This window comes from Vespula vulgaris, chromosome 24, assembly GCF_905475345.1.
Source record: "Vespula vulgaris chromosome 24, iyVesVulg1.1, whole genome shotgun sequence".
NCBI lineage: Eukaryota > Metazoa > Arthropoda > Insecta > Hymenoptera > Vespidae > Vespula > Vespula vulgaris.
Window position 1 is genome coordinate 2,212,501 of NC_066609.1, and position 22,500 is coordinate 2,235,000.

General features: G+C 31.1%; 1 protein-coding gene and 1 long non-coding RNA gene across 2 annotated transcripts in view; one reads left to right on the forward strand and one right to left on the reverse strand.

The window, feature by feature from the left end:
- Positions 1-22,500, forward strand: part of LOC127072098 (uncharacterized) — a 156,487-nt gene that overhangs the window by 128,139 nt on the left and 5,848 nt on the right. The window lies entirely within an intron of this gene.
- LOC127072088 (fork head domain transcription factor slp1-like) lies at positions 4,246-6,604 on the reverse strand. Its single transcript, XM_051012196.1, has one exon. The coding sequence runs from the start codon at positions 5,850-5,852 to the stop codon at positions 4,518-4,520; it is 1,335 nt and encodes a 444-aa protein (XP_050868153.1). The 5' UTR covers positions 5,853-6,604; the 3' UTR covers positions 4,246-4,517.

Sequence of the window (22,500 nt, forward strand, 5' to 3'; positions counted from 1 at the left end):
AATAAAATGAAAACAAATCGACAATTTTGGAAAGTTAAATATTTTTCGTTTGAAGAGTTGGAAGATCGAATAAGATAGTGCTCTATCTCTCTATCTTTCTTTCTGTCTCTCGATAGACCGTTTAGAGAGAAAAAGTGTTTAGCCGTCATTTCGTTTAGGTTCCTCGGCTTGTAACTAGTTAATGCTTACGCGAATAACACTCGACTTTGTCGTTGGCATGTGTGTGGGTAAGTTGCGGGGGTGGAAGATGAGATAGAAAGAGAAAGGAAGAGATGAAGAGAGAGATAGAAAGAGAAAAAGAGAAAAAGAGAGAAAGAGAAAAAGAGAAAGAGAGAGAGAGAGAGAAAGATTCACGTGGACACACAATACAAGAGCGTGTTGTTGCTCGGTAGGAGCGGCCGCGAGATATTGGTATGATACATTGAGACAATGAGGCGTAAATAAGATAATGGTGCGTCGTAAGCTCGCGCGCACGTTTCGCGCGAGCGCGCGACTACGACAGGAGAGTGAGTAGTTTAAGTGCTCGAAGGGTCGAACTGACCGACTGGAAGAAATGACAGAGAGAGAGAGAGAGAGAGAGACAGAGATAGATAGGTAGGTAGAGAGAGAGAGAGAGAGAGAGAGAGAAGGAAAGAGATTGTATAGTGTACGTTACTTCGATGGATGGATGGATGGATGGATGGATGGATAGATAAAACCAGAGAGAGAGAGAGAGAGAGAGAGAGAGAGAGAGAGAGAGAGAGAGAGAGAGAGATGACCGGTTAGGATCAGCAGATGGGATTGTTACCCGCGGCCTGTACACCGTGTAGACGTGCTTTGCATTCTTATACTTTGAGTCTCGTCAAATGTTCTAACTTAATCCGATCATAAATTTAAAAAATGATTATATTTAGTTATTTAATAAATTTGAATAATTATTGATCTTTGATCGAGAGAATAATCAGATATTTGTTCTAATCTATTTGGATTATCGAATGATATAATTTGTGATCGAAAGTTTTGAAATATATGTACTTTTTTAATCTGATCGATGGAGAATCGTTTTTATTAAAAAATATATGTATATATATATATATAATAAAATAATTCGATAATTTTGGATAATTTAAATTATTTTATATACTTTTTGTAGATGTGTAGTATACGTACGCACGTATGTATTCATGTACGTATATATGTAATTCTTCGATCGTAATGAAATTTGCGATTTTTTATTTTATTATTATTTATTATTGTTATTATTATTAGTATTAATATTATTTATTATTGATCATTAATGTTGTAAGAATATTTCTTAGATCTTCGTACTATCTTTTCTCCTTTCCATATCGTTTAAATTCACATTACATTCGTGAAATTTGGTTGATGAAAAAAAAATGGCAGGACACTGTGACGATCTACGTAGTTTTTTCCTTTTCTTTTTTTTTTGTTTTTCTTATTTATTTATTTACTCTTCTTTTTTTCATAGTGAAAAGTCAAATGCAAACTTCTTAAATTGTCGTTAAATTTTCCGTCTTTTGTATTCGTCAAATTGAATTGGAAAAAAATATGTATCTAAGGACGAAATATTTGCTATTGTCATTATAAACAAATTATTAACAAAATAATAATCTGGAGAAGCTCGTTTAATTTTCTTTTTCTTTCTACGTCCGTACTAGAATTCGTGATTATTAATTAAAGAAGAAAAAAGAAAAAGAAAAAAGATTAAGAAACGTTGGTCACATCGTGCATCTATCTATGTTTCTATTCCCATAGCTACACTTACAAAATTAGATTACTATTATCTCCTTTTCTTTCCAATATTAAAAAAATTTTTTTTCTCGTGTTAAGAAAAGAAAAAGAAAAAAGAAGAAAGTAGTCAAAGACGGCAGAAAGAGGAAAAAGGAAGAGATGTTGAAAAAAAAAATTACATCTTTACATTGAAAACATTATTTTCGAAAGAAGAAAATCCGAGTTGAAAAAACGTGCCGATTAAAATTTAAGGACAACGAGGCTGATCGAAAAATATAGCAAAGGACGTTTAGTTTCTTGGTTTTATGGTTCCGTCGGTGTAATAAAGTAATTCACCATTTTCCAGATCCGTTCGTTTCGTTTCGACCAATCTGAATTAATTCTGATGATAAAAAAGAGAGAGAGAGAGAGAGAGAGAAAGACGGATAGATAGACAGTTAACTGAATAGAGAAAGAAATAGATAGAAATAGATCCCAACCTTTATTTTATCGTATATCCTTTCGTTGTATCGATTTTCGATGATTTCTTCCTGTTACTTTTTACGACGAACTTATAAAAATACAATGGCGTACATAGCATCATCATTATTATTATTAATTTTCGATTTCTTCCGGTTTTTTCCCTTTTTTAATTTAATTATTATCCTTGTTTATCCGATCGATTATGAAGACAAAAAAAAATGTAAAATAAAAGAACATTGTCACGTGCTTTACGAAGTAATAAACCTGATATAATAAATGATATAACAAATAAATAAATAATAATAAAATTTGAACGTAATGAAAAATTAAAAGATGTATATAATAAAGTAATGATTTAAAAAGTGTAATAAAATGAAATAATAATGATACTCAATAACGGAAACGATTAAGAATCGTTGAATTTTAAGATTCTTTATATTTCCAGTGTTTTAGTGTAAGATTTAGGTTTATTAGGATTTGAACAGGTTAGATAATATATCGGGATATAAAATATATTAGACTTAAAGATTCTTATAAAAAGGTGTTGAGAACATTTATTTTCGACTTCCATACACATTGTCAATACGTTTGCGGGCTAGTGATAGATTTCTTTCTTTCTTCTTTTTAACTTTTTTTTTTTTATTTTCTTTTTTTTTTCTTTTTATTTATTTTTTTCTTCTTTTCCATCCTTCATTTTTTTCTTCTCTCATTTTCTTTCACGATATAGTACACATATATGCAGTATTTATAATACATCTTTAGCACAATAACAATAATTCTTTCTTCTCCTACTTCTTCTTCTTCATCATGTGTATTGTAAGTAATTTTTGTTTTTATGTACACTATGTGTATATATATATAAATAAATACATACTTCTATGTATGTATGTATGTATATGTATATGTGTGTATATATATATATATATATGTATGTATATATATATATATTTATAACAGAGTTAACGAATTTGATTGGTCTGACGCTGTCAGATTCTTTTAATTCGATCGAAGTTAGACTAAATGAAATTGGTAACGAGAGATCTCGAACTTAATGGCTACTTTTAGTTATAATAATAATAATAATAATAATAATAATAATAATAATAATAATAATAATAATAATAATAATAATAATATTAATAATAGATATGTATATCTATTTACAATTTATTATATGACCTTACTAATACACATTTTGAAGATTCTGTTTCACTAGAGAATAGTTACAATAATGTTTAATCCTACGTTTATTTTAAAAAAATAAAACCCAGGAAAACAAAAGAGTTCTACATATACTACATATGTATATATTACAATTCATATGTACAGGTACGTATGACTCGACGATTTAAGTTAAAACAAGTTAAAAGAAGAACCAGATAGAGATAGGACGAGAGAGAGAGAGAGAGAGAGAGAGAGAGAGAGAGAGAGAGAGGATAAAAAATAATAAAAAAAAATTTTTTTTAAGAAATAAAAGAAAAATCGAAAGAAGAAATGAGAAGTGAAGAGATATACGAGAAAAACGATATACCCTGTTTTCTTTTTCGTTAAGAAGAAAATGGTAAATTTGTGTCCTCGTGGTTTAAAAAAAAAAAAGAAAAAAAAAAGAAGAGAAAAGCGCACGAATAAAGTAGAAAGGTCGTGCGACTTTGTTTTCCGAAAAATAAGAGAAAAAGCAAAGAAAAAATGTATGTATCATTTTCTGAAATTATTTTCCGAAAAGAAGAGAAAGAAAAAGATATATATATATATATATATATATATATATATATATATATCATTTTTCGATATCATTCTCCAAAAAAAAAGAGAAAGGAAGAGATGTATACATATATATTATTTTCCGAAATCATTGTCTGAAATTATTCTTCGAAAAAAAGGTTAAGGAAAAGATATATATATATATATACATGTATGTATATATCATTTTCCAAAATCATTCTCCGAGATAATTCTCCAAAAAAAAAGGAAAGATATATATATTATATATCATATATATTATATATTATACATATATATATATATATATATATATATTATATATTACTTGCTAAAATTATTCTCCCAAAAGATATATATATATCATTTTCCGAAATCATTCTCCGAAAAAAAAAGAAAGGAAGATATATATATATATGTATATGCATATATATTTTACATTCTATATATATTATATACATATTATATATATCATTTCCTGAAATTATTCTCCGAAAGAAATGGAAAGAAAAAGATATATATTGTTTTTCGAAATCATTCTCCGAAAAAAAGAGAAAGAAGATATATATATATATATGTATGTATATATACATATATATAATAATTCAGCTCTGTCTTCCAGTTAAAACAGTGATAGGTTTTAGCAACAATTGAGGCGGACTGTGAGGAATCGGTCTCGATGCTTGCTGTACCATCGTATTACCACAGATCGTAACTGGCGGCGAGTGTGGTGACATTGGTTCGGGACTGCTACCCGGGGAACCCGTATTCGAAGTCGGTTGGCTCAATACAACCGACGGTTGATTGACTTGATACCTCGTTTGTTGATTGAAAACCGCGGCGGCGGCTGCTTGTTGTTGTTGGTGTTGTTGATGAGCAGCGAGGGATCTCAGGGTGGTATAAAAGTCGTAGGGATTACCTGAACCTGGAATACTCGGTGGTGCGGTAATCCCGGTTGGATAACCGGCGGTTGGCGTTTGTAATAACCTTTCCATGGAGAAGGCACCATGTGCAGGTGGTGCAGCGGTTGCTGGTACAGCTTGTGGTTTACAAGGTAAACCATTGGTAGTTGGAGATGCGGTTGTCGCTGAACCAGGTAACAGGCTGCTTGGATAACCGGCCGGTGTGGTGGAATATGCCGCTGCCGTAGCGGTTGGATAACCAGCAGCTGCGGCACGATGTAGATGATAAGGTAAAGTATAAAGGGATGCTGGCCAACCTGGTGGACCATAAGGGCTCGGATAAAGTCCACCCAATACGACGCTCCTTTTGAACGCGGCCAAACGTGACCTCGATGCCGCGGACGACCTTCTCCTTAATTTACCGGTGGTACCACCTATAAAAACGTCCTCAGAGCTTGGATCCAACATCCAGTAGTTACCCTTACCGGGATCGTCGTAATGTCTTGGTACCTTCACGAAACATTTGTTCAAGGATAGATTATGACGAATAGAATTTTGCCAGCCCTGTTTGTTGTTCTCGTAATAGGGAAAATTCCTCATTATGTATTCGTATATGCCGTTCAAGGTCAAACGTTTTTCCGGGCTCTCGCGTATAGCCATCATTATCAAAGCGTTGTAACTGTACGGCGGCTTTTCCGTCTTTTTTTTCACATCGCTCTGTTGCTGCTCATCCTTGGTTATATCGCGCTGACCGGCCCCGTTATTATTATTCGACGAATTAGAATTTCTCGAACAGTCCAAGGGGGGTGGTGTCTCGGTACCGTCACCTGTTACGTCCAAATCGCTCGAATCGTCGCTATCGTCGGCGTGAGAGGCGTCAGATGATATCGATTGGCTCGCCGACGGTGCTGGGGTGGTACTACCGGTACAAGCCTCCGGTAATATACTCCTGATACTGAAGCTACTTTTAAGAGCAGCTCGCGGTGGTGGCGATGCTGTCACCGTGTGCTGTTCGTTCGAGGCCTCCATGTTAACCATAATAATCCGCTTTCTTTTTGTTTTAATATTTGGCCCTTCGATCGAACCGATTCATTAGTCCGAAAGGTGAAGACGAACGGGCTTCTCTAAACTTTTTATACGGATTAAACACGCGTGTCCAATGGATCGTCTTGACAGTATTGTCTTTTCGTAAATCTGTAATTTTGCGATTCCTTATCCTGTTAAAACGTAGCACTATCTTTCTTCTTTCCATGTAACACAAAAAATGCACGATAACACTTATATCTTCTCTTCTTTTTCTGATACTCGATCTCGCGTTCGTACAGGTATACAACGCGAGAAATCTATATTTCTCTCACGAAAGTTCACTGTCTCATCATCATATCATCATCTTCATTATCATCATCAATAACAATAACAACAATAACAACAACGGCAACGATGTAACGACGACGACGATGACAACGACGACGATGACAGCAACGACGACGATAATGACGACAACGACAACGACAACGACGACGACGACGACGACGACGAAGAAAAAGACAACGACGATACGACGACGTTCTTCTTGTTTACGACGTCAACGTCAACGACGACGACGACGACGACGACGACGATTTATGATAAAAAGAAACAGACCGAGGCGCTCCTTCGGAGCATCAGAGCGTTTCTGAGCGTTTCCCCCGCCAAATACCTTCTTATACCAACCGTTTAGTCACGCCTACCGTGTAGTCAACTCGAACGAACTGACAACGAATGAACCAATGGGAATACAGGCTAGCCCCTGACACCGTACTCGCTAACGCTTCTAAATCCCCCACCAAACCATGTTTTCCGTCCAATGTTTGACAGCAAACAATGCAAACAGCGCATGGTAGAGGAAAAGAACGCATCGATTCAACCGTATTGATGTAGTGGTGATCACGGTTACGTAGTAGTAGTAGTGATGCTCCTGGTGGTGGAGGTTGGATAGGGTGGGGGTTAAGGTTAGCAAGCCGCTCCCTTCCCCTCCTTCTCTTCCCCTCCTCTCTCTTCATCGTCAATCCACTCCACTTTATCGCTACCACCACTCCCTAGAACCTGGGCTAGCAAGTAGTAGACGCTTGTGCTTCTTCGCCAACTTGGATTATACCTACGACCAGTAGGGTGTGTTGTTACACGCCATTCGGGTGGGGGAGCGCAGCCGCAACGCTACTCTCATATAAGGCCGCGTGTGCAAACAAATCCCTGCGTATCTATACTCCACACTTCTACGCCCTCCCTCGAGGATGGCGGGCTTGGTAGGGGTGTCCTGGTGGTTTATTCTACTACCGATCCAAATGTCACTTTTATTATTTTCTTTCTTTTTCTTTCTTTTCCTTTTTTTCTCTCTTTTTCTTTTTCTCTTTTTTCTTCTTTTCTTTTCTTCTCTCTCTCTCTCTCTCTCTCTCTCTTTTTCTCTACCTCTCTTTCTGTTTTTCTATTTCGTCTATCGAAGGGTGCAATCGAGAGGGTGCAATCGTGGGGGTGAAACGTGCAAGGGGTGCGTAAGGGGCTCAACAAAACGACGAAAGCGCGTTACTTCATCAAACGCGTTGTTTCGAACGTACGACGTTTTATGTGTAATTAAGTTAGTTAAGTATTGTGAAATAGTTTGTAAGTGGATGATGAAGAAATGTTTCGAGTGGTTTAGAGAGAGAGAGAGAGAGTGGGAGAAGGATTGAATAGATTAATTTCTATTTTTGTTCCGATCGAAAAGTTTTTCTACGATGATTCTAAATTTTTCTGCGATGATTTATTCAAGATTAGAATTGATTTGTTATTTTTTAAAATTCCATCCTTTTTTTTTTTTTCTATCATCTCGAGCATATCCTCAGCCACTCCAATTTTTACTATTATAAATAAATATGGAATAAATCTGTTATCAGGAATATTTAAATTTTATCTAGTTAATATCAATCATTGCTGAAACTTTGTTATCTATTCGATTAGATCAAATATTTTAAATATATTTAAACTTCATAATACGTATGAAAAGATTCTTAAAGTTTTATTTCATACTAGTTATTTTTAACACAGAATCATTGTTTATCAAACATGAAAATAAAAATTCGTAAGAATGATTAGTATTAACTTTCACATAAATAATCGATTAAGTTCGATTAAATGCTAATCATAATCCTTCATTGAACATTTTTTAATATTCATCTTAGCATTTTTGTAAATAATAAATAAATAATAATGGAAGTGAATATCTTAAAAAAAAAAAAAAAACAAAAAAAGAAAAAGAATGTTATCGTATCCATCGTAATTCAAATTTCAAGCTATTCAATACATTAATCAAAGTATTATCAAAACCGGATTAATGGTATCGTATCGATCGTATTTTTAATTCAATATCAAACAAATATATCGTTTGTTTAAACGTTGTTTTAATGTTGTTGTCTATCTACGTAAGACAACAACAAAATCGGAGATATCAAATAGGTAATTTAATTACAATTCATTGGACTTATATGCATATAAGACGATTTTAAATAATTTACATACACACATACATACATACATACATACATTATATAATCTCTCCCACTCACGTGCGAAGACAAATCGCGTTCGATTAGGTCAAAACTTTTTACAACAGCTTGTTAGCCTGTTACATTACATTCCTCTCTAATCCAATTGAATCGTCGTACACGTCGAAACGAGATATAATGATTACCCGCGGCTCTCTAATATTATCTAACATCTAATATCTTCTTCTTCATCTTCTTCTTCTATTTTTTCGTTTTGTCGCGATCGAGAGTTTGACTGGTCGGTTTCTTTTGATGTGTATATGTGTGTATAAGTACGTGTATGTGTACATATGTATATGTGTAACATATATTTATGTATATACATATGTATATGTGTGTGTTTGTGTGTGTGTGTATTTCACTGTACTGTCTACGAAAAAAGATAGATAGATAGAAATAAAAAAAAGAAAAAAGTTCATAAATCTTCAAAAGATCTAACCACTCGACAACTCCTCCACTTTAACCCCTCTTTTTCTTCCCCTAAATAGATTTGATCTAGGAAACGATACTTAGGTGGTCGAACTAGTGACGTTAGAAAAGAAACGTTATAAGATCTAATAGATATTTCGTTTTCAAATGCGACCACCCTTGCATTTTTCTTTCGTCATTTGAAATATTTAATAAAAAGTAATACTATCTAATATTGTGTATGTTTATTAGGAAATTGCGTTGGTAATCAAATGATTAAATTTTCAATCGTGTTAAAATTTTGATTAGAAAGTTTTTTTCGAATTATTTTTTAAAACGAAAAATTCATTGATAAAGTTATGTAAATAGGTATTTGTAATTATAAACATATATGATATTTATATCTAGGTATATATAAATATTAATAAATCTAAATGACCTAAAAAATTTATATATATATATAAATATAAATATTAAAGATCTAATACATATCATTATAAACAAAAGTGATATAAATAAATATATGTAATAGTAATACTTTCTTTAATATATACACACACATACATATATATATATATATGTATAGATATTTTTTCTTAAATAACTGAATCGAATAATTTCAAAAGTACATTCTCATAGTCTGTTCATTTCTCTTTTTTATTATTTTTCTTTTTTTTTAACAAACATTCGTTTACGTCTAATCTCGAATTGGTAAGAAAAAGAAATTTTTTTCTTCACGAAATTTTTCTTCGTCAATCATCGTTTCAATCATAATCAGGTCAATTGACACCGTTAATTTAACAATCGTAAAAATTTGAAGAACATGTTCTTTATAATATTTTTTTTAAATAGTTTCTTAACGAGAATGAGAGAGTCCTGTGTTGCTGAGGTAGCAAAAGTTAGTGGTACTAATACATCAGTATTTTTCTAAATTTTTCTTTCGAAGAATATTCGGCCAAAAAGATACCAAAGAAGTTCTTTTTCGCAGTGCCGGTCTAAACTAACATCTTTATAGATTTTTCGAGACCTGGGGTGGGCCCCCCATAGTGAAAAACGTCGTCACCCCGTGGCGAACCGTAGATTTAGTTGCGTCCCTGCGTTCTTTTACCTCTATCCTCTATCTTTCTCTCTCTCTCTCTCTCTCTCTCTTTCTTTCACTTTCGCATTCCTAAACGACTAGTCCAGTTGTTCTTATTATTATCGTTGTTATTGTTTAATCTTTCTTCAGAAATTATATTTTTTATTAATTTTTGTTTTTTACTTCAGATCATTTGAAAAAGAGGGATACTTGCTCTCTTTTTTTTTTCGTTTTCGTATTCTTAAACGAATCGTCCAATTGTTCTTATTATTATCGTTGTTATTGTTTGATCTTTCTTCAGAAATTATATTTTTTATTAATTTTTGTTTTTTACTTCAGATCATTTGAAAAAGAGAGATACTTGCTCTCTTTTTTTTTCGTTTTCGTATTCTTAAACGAATCGTCCAATTGTTCTTATTATTATCGTTGTTATTGTTTAATCTTTCTTCAGAAATTATATTTTTTATTAATTTTTGTTTTTTACTTCAGATCATTTGAAAAAGAGAGATACTTGCTCTCTCTTTTTTTTTTCATTTTCGTATTCTTAAACGAATCGTCCAATTGTTCTTATTATTATCGCTGTTATTGTTTGATCTTTTTTCAGAAATTATATTTTTTTATTAATTTTTGATTTCTATTTCATATAATTTGAGAAAGAAAAAGAGAGAGAGAGACAAATACTCTCTCTCTCTCTCTTTCTCCTCTCTTTCTTTCACTTTCGCATTCTTAAACGATTCATTATTCTTATCCAATTATTCTTATCATTGTCACTGTTATTATTTAATATTTTTTCGAGATATTATATCTTCTCTTATTTGTTTTTTATTTAACATAAATATCACATGAGAGAGAGAGAGAGAGAGAGAGAGAGAGAGAGAGAGAGAGAGAAAGAGAGAGAGAGAGAGAGAAAGAGAGAGAAATAAAGAGAAAGAGAAAGAGAGAAGATCTATATCAAATAAAAATATCTAGACACTTGCAGTAAAAAAAGAAATAATAATAATTAAAAGATATAGAACGATCCCAGAAAGAAAAAATAAATAAATAAATAAATAAAAAGGAAAGGAGAAAAAGAAAAACGAGGGACGAGGTCAAAGGCACATTTTAGCCATCCTCACCCCCGCTCTCCACCCCCTGCTGTGGGGTGGCACCCTCCCCATCTCGAACTGAAAAAGAAGAAAATAAAAGACGTCGACAGCCGCGACCAATCGGAGCCCTGGAACGTTCATTGCTTCATTATCGTTTCGGAATACCGCATTCGTCGCGATCTACAAATTCAATGAGCATCCATTTCCTAAGTTTTCGTTGCACGTGTGCTACAATTCCGATGGATAGAAAAAAAGAAAGAAAGAAAGAAAGAAAGAAATAGAAGAAAAAAACGTAGTAGACAGAGAATTAACGAATTGTTATTCTGTCTTCTAAAAAAAAAAAAAAGAAAAGAAAAGAAAAAAGGATCGACGATTATCGATATCTAGTTCGATCGATTTCCTTTCGTAGATTTATAAAATTTGTTTAAAAAAAAATATAAAAATTAATACATTTTTAAGATCAAATGCATATATATATATATATATATCTATTTCTATTTTTTATATATATATTTATATATTTATATTTTATATATACATGTGTGTCTGTGTTTCAATATTTTTTTTTTTCTGAACGAAAATTAGACGTATTTCTATCGATGGATATAAATAAGTATAATTCTTCTATCGTTATTAAATTTATTCGAAAATGTTATAATCGTCCCACGTAGACGTGCCACGTGCCGGATTTCACGCTCTTTTTTATCGAATTATGAATTTTTCGCATTTTATTCAGAGATTTATTTTTCTTTCTCGAATAAATTCTCGAAATAAATTTTATTGCATCACGTTTTTCTATAAAATAAATTTACAAAAAATCTATATATATATATATATATATATATGTACATATTGATCCAAGTTCGATATTTAAATATCAAAATTTATTATTTATTCGAAATTGATTCTGAATTGTGAAAAAAGAATTTTTTTTAATAATAATAATAATAATAATAATAATAATAATAATAATAATAATAATAATAATAATAATCAAATAATACAAATTTATACATATACTTTTTCCTTCTTCTTTTTTCGAAATATTCAAAATCCTTTTTATAATTTCCAAAAAAAAAAGAAAAAAACAATAACAAAAAAAACAGAATCAAAAAGATACACACACACACACACATATATATATATAGAGAGAGAGAGAGAGAGAGAGAAATAGACAGATTAAGAAAAAAAAGGACGAAAGTATTGTACATAGAATTGAACAGTTTCAAAAGGAGCGCATCGAATGTTCAAAATCCCAGCACTCATTACGTCATTATCTCAAAGTATATCCACTGATCTAAATTCGCCATGCACTCGCCGTTGCATTAGTCACGGACCTTTTCGAAAGAAGCAATACACATCTAAAAGAAGCTGCATATATACGCGCACATACATACATACATATATACACATATGCACGTATGCATGTGTGTATCATACACGCACATATACATTCAACGAATAAGATATCTACCTTGGTCAGATAGTTGCCTCATCTCTTCGTCCCTCTTATACAAGACCTACAACTTCTTCTTCTTTTTGGTACGCCATTATTTCGTCACTCGTTCGTTCTCTTTCCCCTCACTTCATCCCTCAACTTCTCATCCCCCACCTAACTTGAACATCTATCTATCGTTCAACTTCTTCCAGAAGCCGAAGGACACTTCTCGTGTCGTGCGTCAGGTAGACCCCCAAGTATACACACGAAGTGGACCAACAAACGAGTCTATTTGCCCGACAAAGACTCCGGAAAAGCTACGAATTTTCGGCTTGGTGTCTTTCTTTTTTCTTTTTTCCTTTCTTCTCTTTCTTTGTTGGCTTCTTTTTTTTTCATTTTCTTTCTCTTTCTTTCTTTCTTCAGTCCCATTGGTCGAGGAGAAATGATCGAGAGGATCGAAAAATACTAACTGAGAGGAACGAAAAGATAGAAGGGAGAAAAGAAGGGGTGAGAAGTGTTTCCGGAAGAACGAGGAGTGGGGGAGAAGGTAGTGGGAGAGGAGGGAGTGGAAGGGAGAGAGGCGATACCTTTTTTATTCTATTATTCTATTTCCGTGTATTCTTTGAATTTTATAATAACGCCTCTTATTATTTATTTATTTATTTACTTTGTTCGTTTATTCTTTTTTATTTTTTATTTTATTTGTTGATTTCTTTTTCTAATTAATTAATTAATCAATTTATTTATTTATTTATTTATTTATGTATTTGTTTATATATTTATTTACGTTCTAATAGGCTTTCGTTTTTGTAAGGAACACGAATATCTGATTAATTGAATTGTTTTCTTTTTCTTTTTCTTTTTTTTTTTTTTTGTTAATTATTCATATTTCACGAATTCATATTTCTCTCGATTATTGTATTATAAATATGATAATCATATCGATTTGATTGAGAACACGTATTATGTTAAAAATTGTATGAATCGATTTGATCGATTTTAAAAAGTGATCACTATACAAATCTATAGTAATTGATATGATAATTATGTTCGTTTTTCTTGTTTGTTTTTTCTGTTTCCTTTTTTCTTTTAATATCGTAGTCGGATTTTTCAGATATACTAATATTAATTAGTTTCTAATTAATTATTTAGAATATATAGTTTCTATTAATTAAAAAAAAGATTTATCACCGAACAAGCTTCTGATAAACTAACTCGATTGAAATAACAATAATATTTTCTTTCTCTTTTATCAAATAATTTTCACGCTGTAATTTTACGTTGTATTTCGTTAAACGATCACACTCGATACCGTTAATATTAAATATTCTAAATATTTAGAATTATATAGTTTCTATTAATTAAAAATTAATTAATAATTAATTAGTTTCAGATATACTACTTAATCATTGATCACAATCTTCTGCGATTAGAAATACGAATCTGAAAGATTTCAAATTAACTTGACCGATTTTAAAAAAACGAATATACAAACAATAATTTCCAAATTTATCAACCACCAAACGATCTAAACATTGTTCTTTTATTTTTACTCCTCCTCTTCAATTTCTCTATCTTCAATTCTAAAAAAACAATCTATAATACACACTTTTAATCACAATCAAAAATATAAAATAATCGATTAGATCGTCGTTAAGAGAAATTATATATTACAAAACGATCGCACATATAAAAAACTAATTTATTAAATTAAAATATAATAGAAAAAAAAAAAAACCATTTCAATGCTTTCCCATCATTCTCTCTTCTATTTCTATTCACTTTTTTTATTTTACTTTTTTATACACCTTTAATTTCACTTTCATCTTCCATCTTTCATTTTTTACATATCTTCTTTTTTTTTTTTTATTGTATCATAGTCAAGATGACATTTTCGAGAGTCAAGCGGATCATAGCTCAGAATAGGGATCCTACCTCGAGTAATACGAGACATAAAGAACTAAAAGATTTTGTTTTCTATTACTCGTGTCAAAGAGATTCGAACGGATCAGAGTCAAACGGATGATCCTTGTACGTAGAGATGTGCCCGCGAGGCTTTATGGAAATCTATGAGATCCATGGAGATCCTCTTCGAGCTTAGTCCTACGACTTTTTCCACATCGATGGAGTACAACCGTTTCGTCGTCTTCAACGAATAGAAAGAGAGAGAAAAAGAGAGAAAAAAAAATATATATATATATGTAGACAGAGAGAGAGAGAGAGAGAGAGAGAGGCCAAGGTCGACAGATCACAAATAGTTAATCTCACCCTCGTTTTTAAAAGTTTCCGTGTTAGAAGGAGATGATCCCTGTGGTGAACGGGTTAAAATTCTCGCGGCCTTGTGAAAAAGATTGGGGAGGGGGAGAGGGTGGCAAAAAAAAGGAAAGAGAGAGAGAGAGAGAGAGAACTTTAAAGGATTTCTAACGATACCTCACGTGTCGGATATTCGATGCAAAATCTCCTTTCTAAGACGATTTTGTTGAAACTTATCAAGCTAAGCTTTTGAATTTTCGAAAGGATTCTTCGATCCATAATACAGAAAGGAGTCATCGAATTAAACCGAGAAACGAAAACGAAAGAAGAATGAAAGGGAAAATATAGACGAAGAGAAAAATAAGAGGTAGCTAAATCAAATAATGATTTTGTTTCTTTTCTTTTCTTTTCTTTTCTTTTTTTTTTTTTTTAAATCTTAGACAAACATATTCGTTTGTCTTATGGTATCGAGTGTGATCGTTTAACGAAATACAACGTAAAATTACAGCGTGAAAATTATTTGATAAAAGAGAAAGAAAATATTATTGTTATTTAAATCGAGTTAGTTTATCAGAAGCTTGTTCGGTGATAAATCTTTTACGTTAGATGTGGATATTAGAAAGATAAAAGAGGGATCGTTCGTTCTGACGATAATTATTCACAGCAATGACGATACTACGCGAAACAAATTTAATAATAATTAGATCGATGTCGACGATTAAAAGAAATTTTTTTTTTTCTTTTAATTTCGATAAAAGAAAATAACGAAGATAAAAAGGAAAAAAGATTCTCGACGGATCAATGCAAAAGTTTAAAGAACAATTTGTTAAATTTGTATCCGTCGCGTTCATCGATCAGTAATATTTCGAAGGATTCGATATTTCAATCTAAAATATCGAATACGACGAAAAATAAAAAGAAATTAAATTAAATTAAATTAAAAACAAAATAAAAAAAGATTGAGACGTATCGTTCGAAGTACGCAAAGTCAAAGAAGAAATTTACGATAATTTACGATCTCGCAATAAAAAAAAAGAAAAAAGATACACAAAAATGATTGAAAAGTTAGATTTTTTGATATGTAACACTGCAAGTGCAGTGACGTATGTTACTCTTTAATCGAAATAGGATAACGATAAGTACTTAGATACTTTCCTAGCTTTGCTACACAGTACTGGGACCCCTTTTCCCCTCCCCCACTCAACTTAGTCCCTTCTCTCGACCCTTCTCTCTCAGCCTCAGTCTCTTTATTCTCAGTGGTTAACCTTAATCTGGATTATTTGTCCTTTCTCTCGTTCTCTCGTTCTCTCTATCGTTCTCTCTATCGTTTTCTCTATCGTTTTCTCTATCGTTCTTTTTACCAAAAGTATATCCGGATTAGGTTAAAAGTCGCGTGTAAAAATAATCAAAAAAGTCAGTCCTGGATATCGTCGTTGTTGTTCGAAGTTATTAGATCTGTGATTGTCATTCGTTGTTGCGTCAATTTTTTTTTTTGAAAAAAATACTAGAAATCAAAGAACGCTTAAGAAACTTGCATTCTGTATTTGACGAAATTTTAAATAGAGGAAGATTATTTTTCCTATTTTTTATTTTTTACTTTCAATAAATGGACACAACACAAGAAAAATAGATTTGTAAAACAAACGATTGTTCTTTCTATTTTTTTATTCTTTTTTTTATCAATCCATTCTTACTTTAATTAATGAATGAATGAATTAATCATTAATAAAAATAATCAAAAAAGTCAGTCCTGGATGTCGTCGTTGTTGTTCGAAGTTATTAGATCTGTGATTGTCATTCGTTGTTGCGTCAATTTTTTTTTTTTTTGAAAAAAATACTAGAAATCAAAGAACGCTTAAGAAACTTGCATTCTGTATTTGACGACATTTTAAATAGAGGAAGATTATTTTTCCTATTTTTTATTTTTTACTTTCAATAAATGAACACAACACAAGAAAAATAGATTTGTAAAACAAACGATTGTTCTTTCTATTTTTTTATTCTTTTTTTTATCAATCCATTCTTACTTTAATTAATGAATGAATGAATTAATCATTAATAAAAATAATCAAAAAAGTCAGTCCTGGATATCGTCGTTGTTGTTCGAAGTTATTAGATCTGTGATTGTCATTCGTTGTTGCGTCAATTTTTTTTTTTTTGAAAAAATACTAGAAATCAAAGAACGCTTAAGAAACTTGCATTCTGTATTTGACGACATTTTAAATAGAGGAAGATTATTTTTCCTATTTTTTATTTTTTACTTTCAATAAATGAACACAACACAAGAAAAATAGATTTGTAAAACAAACGATTGTTCTTTCTATTTTTTTATTCTTTTTTTTATCAATCCATTCTTACTTTAATTAATGAATGAATGAATGAGTTAAAAATATTTATAATATTTTTGTCTTATCGAATATATATGATACATATGTTTTGTTTTCTCTCTTGCTCTCTCTCTCTCTCTCTCTCTCTCTCTCTCTCTCTCTCTCTCTCTCCCTCTCCCTCTCTCTATCTCTCTTAATTCGCGAAGGAAACGCAATTGATAACATAGTCGAATACTGTGGGCCACACTAGACACTTAGCCTTGATGGACTCCATTGATGTACAAAGCTACGGTGAAAAGAACGCTCGTTAAATTCTTAAAGCGATTGATTCTAATATAACGAAGCGGACTTGACAACAACAAAAAAGAAAAAGAAAAAGAAAAGATAAGAAAAGAAAAGAGAAAAAAAAAGGCCAATATTTGCACGCACAAAAGATGGATCATAGAATGTCGTCCGACTAACTGATTCAATTCGCTCAACGTCCGTCCGCCGTTGAACGAGCAAGAGAGAACACACAACGGCTTAGATCGGTTTAACATCGGCCTGCATCACTCCTTCTATGTAATAACATACGTATGTACATACTTACATATATTTACATACATATATACATACGTATATACGTGTAAATCGTTTCGTATCCATTTATATGGATTTATATCTCGTATAAATTAACTCGTGAAATAAAATTATCGCTTGAAAATATATCATACAAAAAATATTATCAAAAATATATCAATTAAGTAATATTTATGATGTAATAGTATAAATCGACTCGTATTCATTTATATGAATTTATAATCTCGTCTAAAGTAACTCGTAAAAATAAAATCAATCTCGAATTATCTCTCGAAAGTAAAGCATATTATACAAAAAATATTGTCCAAGATATATCGATTAAATAATATTTCGTTGTAACACGTACGTGTAAATATCGTATCCATTTATATGGATTTATATCTCCTGTAAAATAATTCGTAAAATGATATTATCCCTTGGGAAATATATTATAAAAAAATATATTATCAAAACTATATTAATTAAATAACAACAACAACAACAACAATAATAATATATTAATCAACAAAATTTTATAAACATGAATAAGAGCTAGGGTATTCTCGTAACTTTACCTATACAAATTAAAAAAAAAAGAAAAGAAAATTAAAAAAAGAAATCAAAAGAAAGAAATAGAAAGATTTTGTTATTCTTTGACTCTCCAATTATTTCTCTTATCAATTATACAAAATTCAAATCACTCAAATTATTCCCTTTTTCTCTTATCAAAACAAAAAAAAAGAAAGGAAAACAAAGAAAAAAATAAGAAAAGAGAAAAAAAAGAAAAATAGAATAAAGCAAGCAACCACCGAAAAGATACAATAATTATTATAATATAATATATATTTATATTAATTATATTAATATATTATTATTATATAATATATTAATATATATATATATAAATATAATATATAATAATATATATTATATATTAATATAATAATTATATTAATATATAATATAATATAATACAATAATTAATATAATAACTACTAAACTATACTACTACCACTACTATTATTATTACAATACTATTACTATTACTATACCACTACATTCTTCTTAGAAAACGACACACGAGAGATTGTGGATCCAGTCCGAACAAGACTAGTACTAACCAACTATATAAGGTTTCCTCTTTCCTGTTTCTCGAACGCCTTTTCTCGATAATTGGCATTCGGTTACGTCGATAAAGGGATACGACTGACACGCCCGTTTTCTTTTTTCTTTTTTCTTCTCTCTCTCTCTCTCTCTTTTTTTCTTTTCTTTTTTCTCACTTCCACTACCACCCTCACTACCACCCCCCACCAAGTTACCATGCTTCTCAAGTTTATGCCTATGTTACATCGAGGACATTCGCGAACCGTATCAATATTTATAGCGCCTCGTTAATTCCCCAGGATAGATCGGCTTCGGATATCGGAGATGTATGTTACGAAGGAGAACGCCATTCTCCTATCTAACGAGAGAGATCGGATCTAGAAAAGGATCTTGTTCTTCTTTTTTCTATGTTTTTTTTCTTCTTTTCTTTTCTTTGATTTGATTTGATTTGATTTGATTTGATTTTTTCATTTGATTTTCTTTTCTTTGTTTTTTCTTTTTTTTGGTCTTGATCGGTAGTTTTGTCCTTTTTCTTTTTTTCTTTTCTTTTTTTTTCTCTTTTTCTTTTTATTTATTTATTTATTTATTTTTTTTGCAATGGCAGGTACAAATGTTGGGATTATGTGATTAAATAAATGATGTAGGATGGTTGGTTGAATATTAAGAGACTTTTGTGAAGAAAGAATAGAAAAGAGAAGTTGTTAGATCGTTTTAATAATCAATTCTTTTTTTCTGTTTTTAATTGTCCTATTAGGTATGTTTAACGATAATTGTACAAACGTCGGAATGAAATAAATCATGTAAATGATTGATTGAATATTAGGAGATTTTTATGGCGAATGAATAGGAAAGAAAGATTGTTAGATTATTTTAAAGATCAATTCCGTTTTCTTTTGCTTTTTTCTTTCTTTCTTTCTGTTTTTTTTTTTTTTTTTAATTTTGCGATAAGGTAACAACGTATTTAACAACGTGTTTAACAACGTGTAAACGTCGAGATTAAATAAATAAATAAATTATATAAATAAGTAAATAAATAAATATCGTAGTAAACTTTTTTACTAAACGAATAAAATCGTTCCTAAATTATTCGAGAATTTCTTAGACCGCTTTCAAAGATCGATTACGACATTAAGTCGTAAATTAATTTTGTTAATTACACAGAGACTCTTTTTTATATTACTCAAAGTCGTTTGACCTTTCGAGTATCATTTTATACGCCTAGTGAAATAAATTATAGAAGAATTTTAAAATAAATCATTTCAAACTGTAAAGATAATATCAGTATGAAATATTTAATGTTAAATATATTGAAAACGTTTAATATACACACACACACACACATATATATATATAATATATAATATAAAATAAATAATTATTATATATATTATATAAAAAAGACATGTATGTAACATAATATATATATATATATATATATATATATATATGTAATAATCAAAAATATATGATTAAATTATAGATAGACGTACATACACATATCCACCTATATACATATACATACGTATATATTTTTAAAGCATCTCTCAAGAAGAAGGTTGGGTTTAGGTTGATACCCACGAGTGGGATATGTCGAAGTAGGGAGTGCCGACTTTCGCTTGTTTTTTCTAATACCAGCAAAGGTTCAGAGTTCCAGACGATCTTGTAATTTAATATATACATATACACATATATACATTTTCAATATATATATATATATATATATATATATATATATATACACTCACATATATCGATACATATGAAGAACATGATTAACGTGTTGCTTCTTACGTACATAGATAAATAAATACATAGATATTAATGTATACGTATAGGAAGGGTGGGTGGGGAAGGTAAATGGAGATAGAGTAAAATGATATATATATATATATATATATATATGCATATGTATATATGCATCATATCCAAAGGAGATAGAACAAGTATGTATCTGCTTTTCTTCAGCTTTTAAACTTGACAAGGATTCCTTGTCCCTATCTTTTTTCTCCTTTTACATATACACACATACACACACATAAATATAAAAAACCTGCATGATTCTTTCTATCCTACGAAATGACACGACTATACACACACACACACACACACACACATATATGATATCTGGTCTCTACGAAAAATAATATATAAAACGAACTAGTAACAACTTGGCACCGGTATTATATATTACAATCGTTCATTTAGATTGGTCATACATAAGAAAAGGAAAAAAAAAAAGAATGAAAAAGAATCTTCTCCTATCCTTATATTATAAACAATAAAAACGTGAGCGCGTCCATGAAAGATTTTCAACGACAACATCATCAGCAATAACAACAACAACAATAACGAAGTAGTACCTATATAAATAGGGTAGTTTGTATCTCGTCGGACACACCTGGAGCACCTGGAAAATGGAACACTTGGTTGAATCTATCTCTCTCTCTCTTTCTCCCTCTCTCTCTCTCTCTCTCTCTCTCTCTCTCTCTCTCTTTTGGATTTGTTATAGAGTCCGGTGGGTATACAGTTTCATCGAGCGCGGCCACTTTGCATTGATGCGTCAATTACTATCCCTTAGGACTAGAGTGATGGGGTGTATCTGCTGAGAAACCACCAAGTGTCTTTCTCTATCCCACTTTATGTATATGTGACAGAGAAAGAGAGTGAGAGAGAAAGATATATATATATATACATATATAGATATATAGATGAAGACGCGATCCCTACCGACAGAGAAGAGACTTGTCCACGAAGTAAGAAGAGGCGTGAATGCCGAGATGATTGGATAAAGAGGGATATATCTTCAGAGTGTGCCCCAAAGCTTTTGTCCTCCTCCCTCTCCCTCTCTCTCTCTCTCTCCCTCTCCCTCCCCTTTCCTCTCCTTGGATAGGACTGCAAAGTCGTTGGACGTTTTACCGCCACAAAGAGATCTCTTTCTCTCTCTTTCTCTCTTTCTCTGTTACTACTCTCTTTCTTTCTATCTTTCTCTCTTTTTTTTCTCTCTTTTTCTTTTCCTTTATTTCTATCTCTTTCTTTCCCTTTTGCAAATAAACTCGTCGAGGAACCGAAAAAGTCGCTGGAGGAGCAGAAAAGAAAACCACCGGATGATGATATTCGGAACTTCTTTCATCGTACTCCCGAAGTCGATTCTTCGAAGGAGAAACGAATGACGTTCTGTCTAGTTGTATCTCTCTCTCTCTTTCTTTTTCTCTTTTTCTTTCTCTTTCTCTTTTTCTCTCTCTTTCACTATCTATCTTTCTCTTTCTCATTTTCTATCTGTCTCTCTCCTTTTTTCGAAAGGAGAAACCTATACGAATCAGGGGCTCTTCCTGTTACCTCGACTTTTGTGCAACTTTGAAATAGTTCACTTGGGTGGTGTGGTGCGATCGACTTTTTTTGATCTTTGTATTATTTTTGTTATTATTGCTATTGTTGTTATTATTCATTCGTCCTTGCTTGTGTTTTATTTTATTTTATTCTTTTTCTTACATATTTTTTCTTAAGGTCAAGTTGTTGCCTATACTTTTGTGCAACTTTGAAATAGTTCACCTGGGTGGTGTGTGATTGATTTTTTTACATTTTTGTATTATTTTATTATTATTATTATTATTATTATTATTATTAATTCATACTTGTGTTTTAATTTATTTTAATTTTTTTTCTTGCACATTTTTTTTAAGGCCGAATTGTTGCCTATACTTTTGTGCAACTTTGAAATAGTTTACTTGGGTGATGTGAAAATAATTGATTTTTTGATTTTTGTATTATTATTTTTATAATTGTCATTATTCTTATCATTAATAACAATAATAATAATCGTCCTTGTGTTTGTTTTCTTTTATTCTTTTTATTTTTATTTTCTTGTTTTCTTTTTA

Excerpts from the sequence above, each read along its gene's own strand:
- LOC127072088 (XM_051012196.1), bottom strand. The coding sequence starts at position 5,852 with ATGGTTAACATGGAGGCCTCGAACGAACAGCACACGGTGACAGCATCG.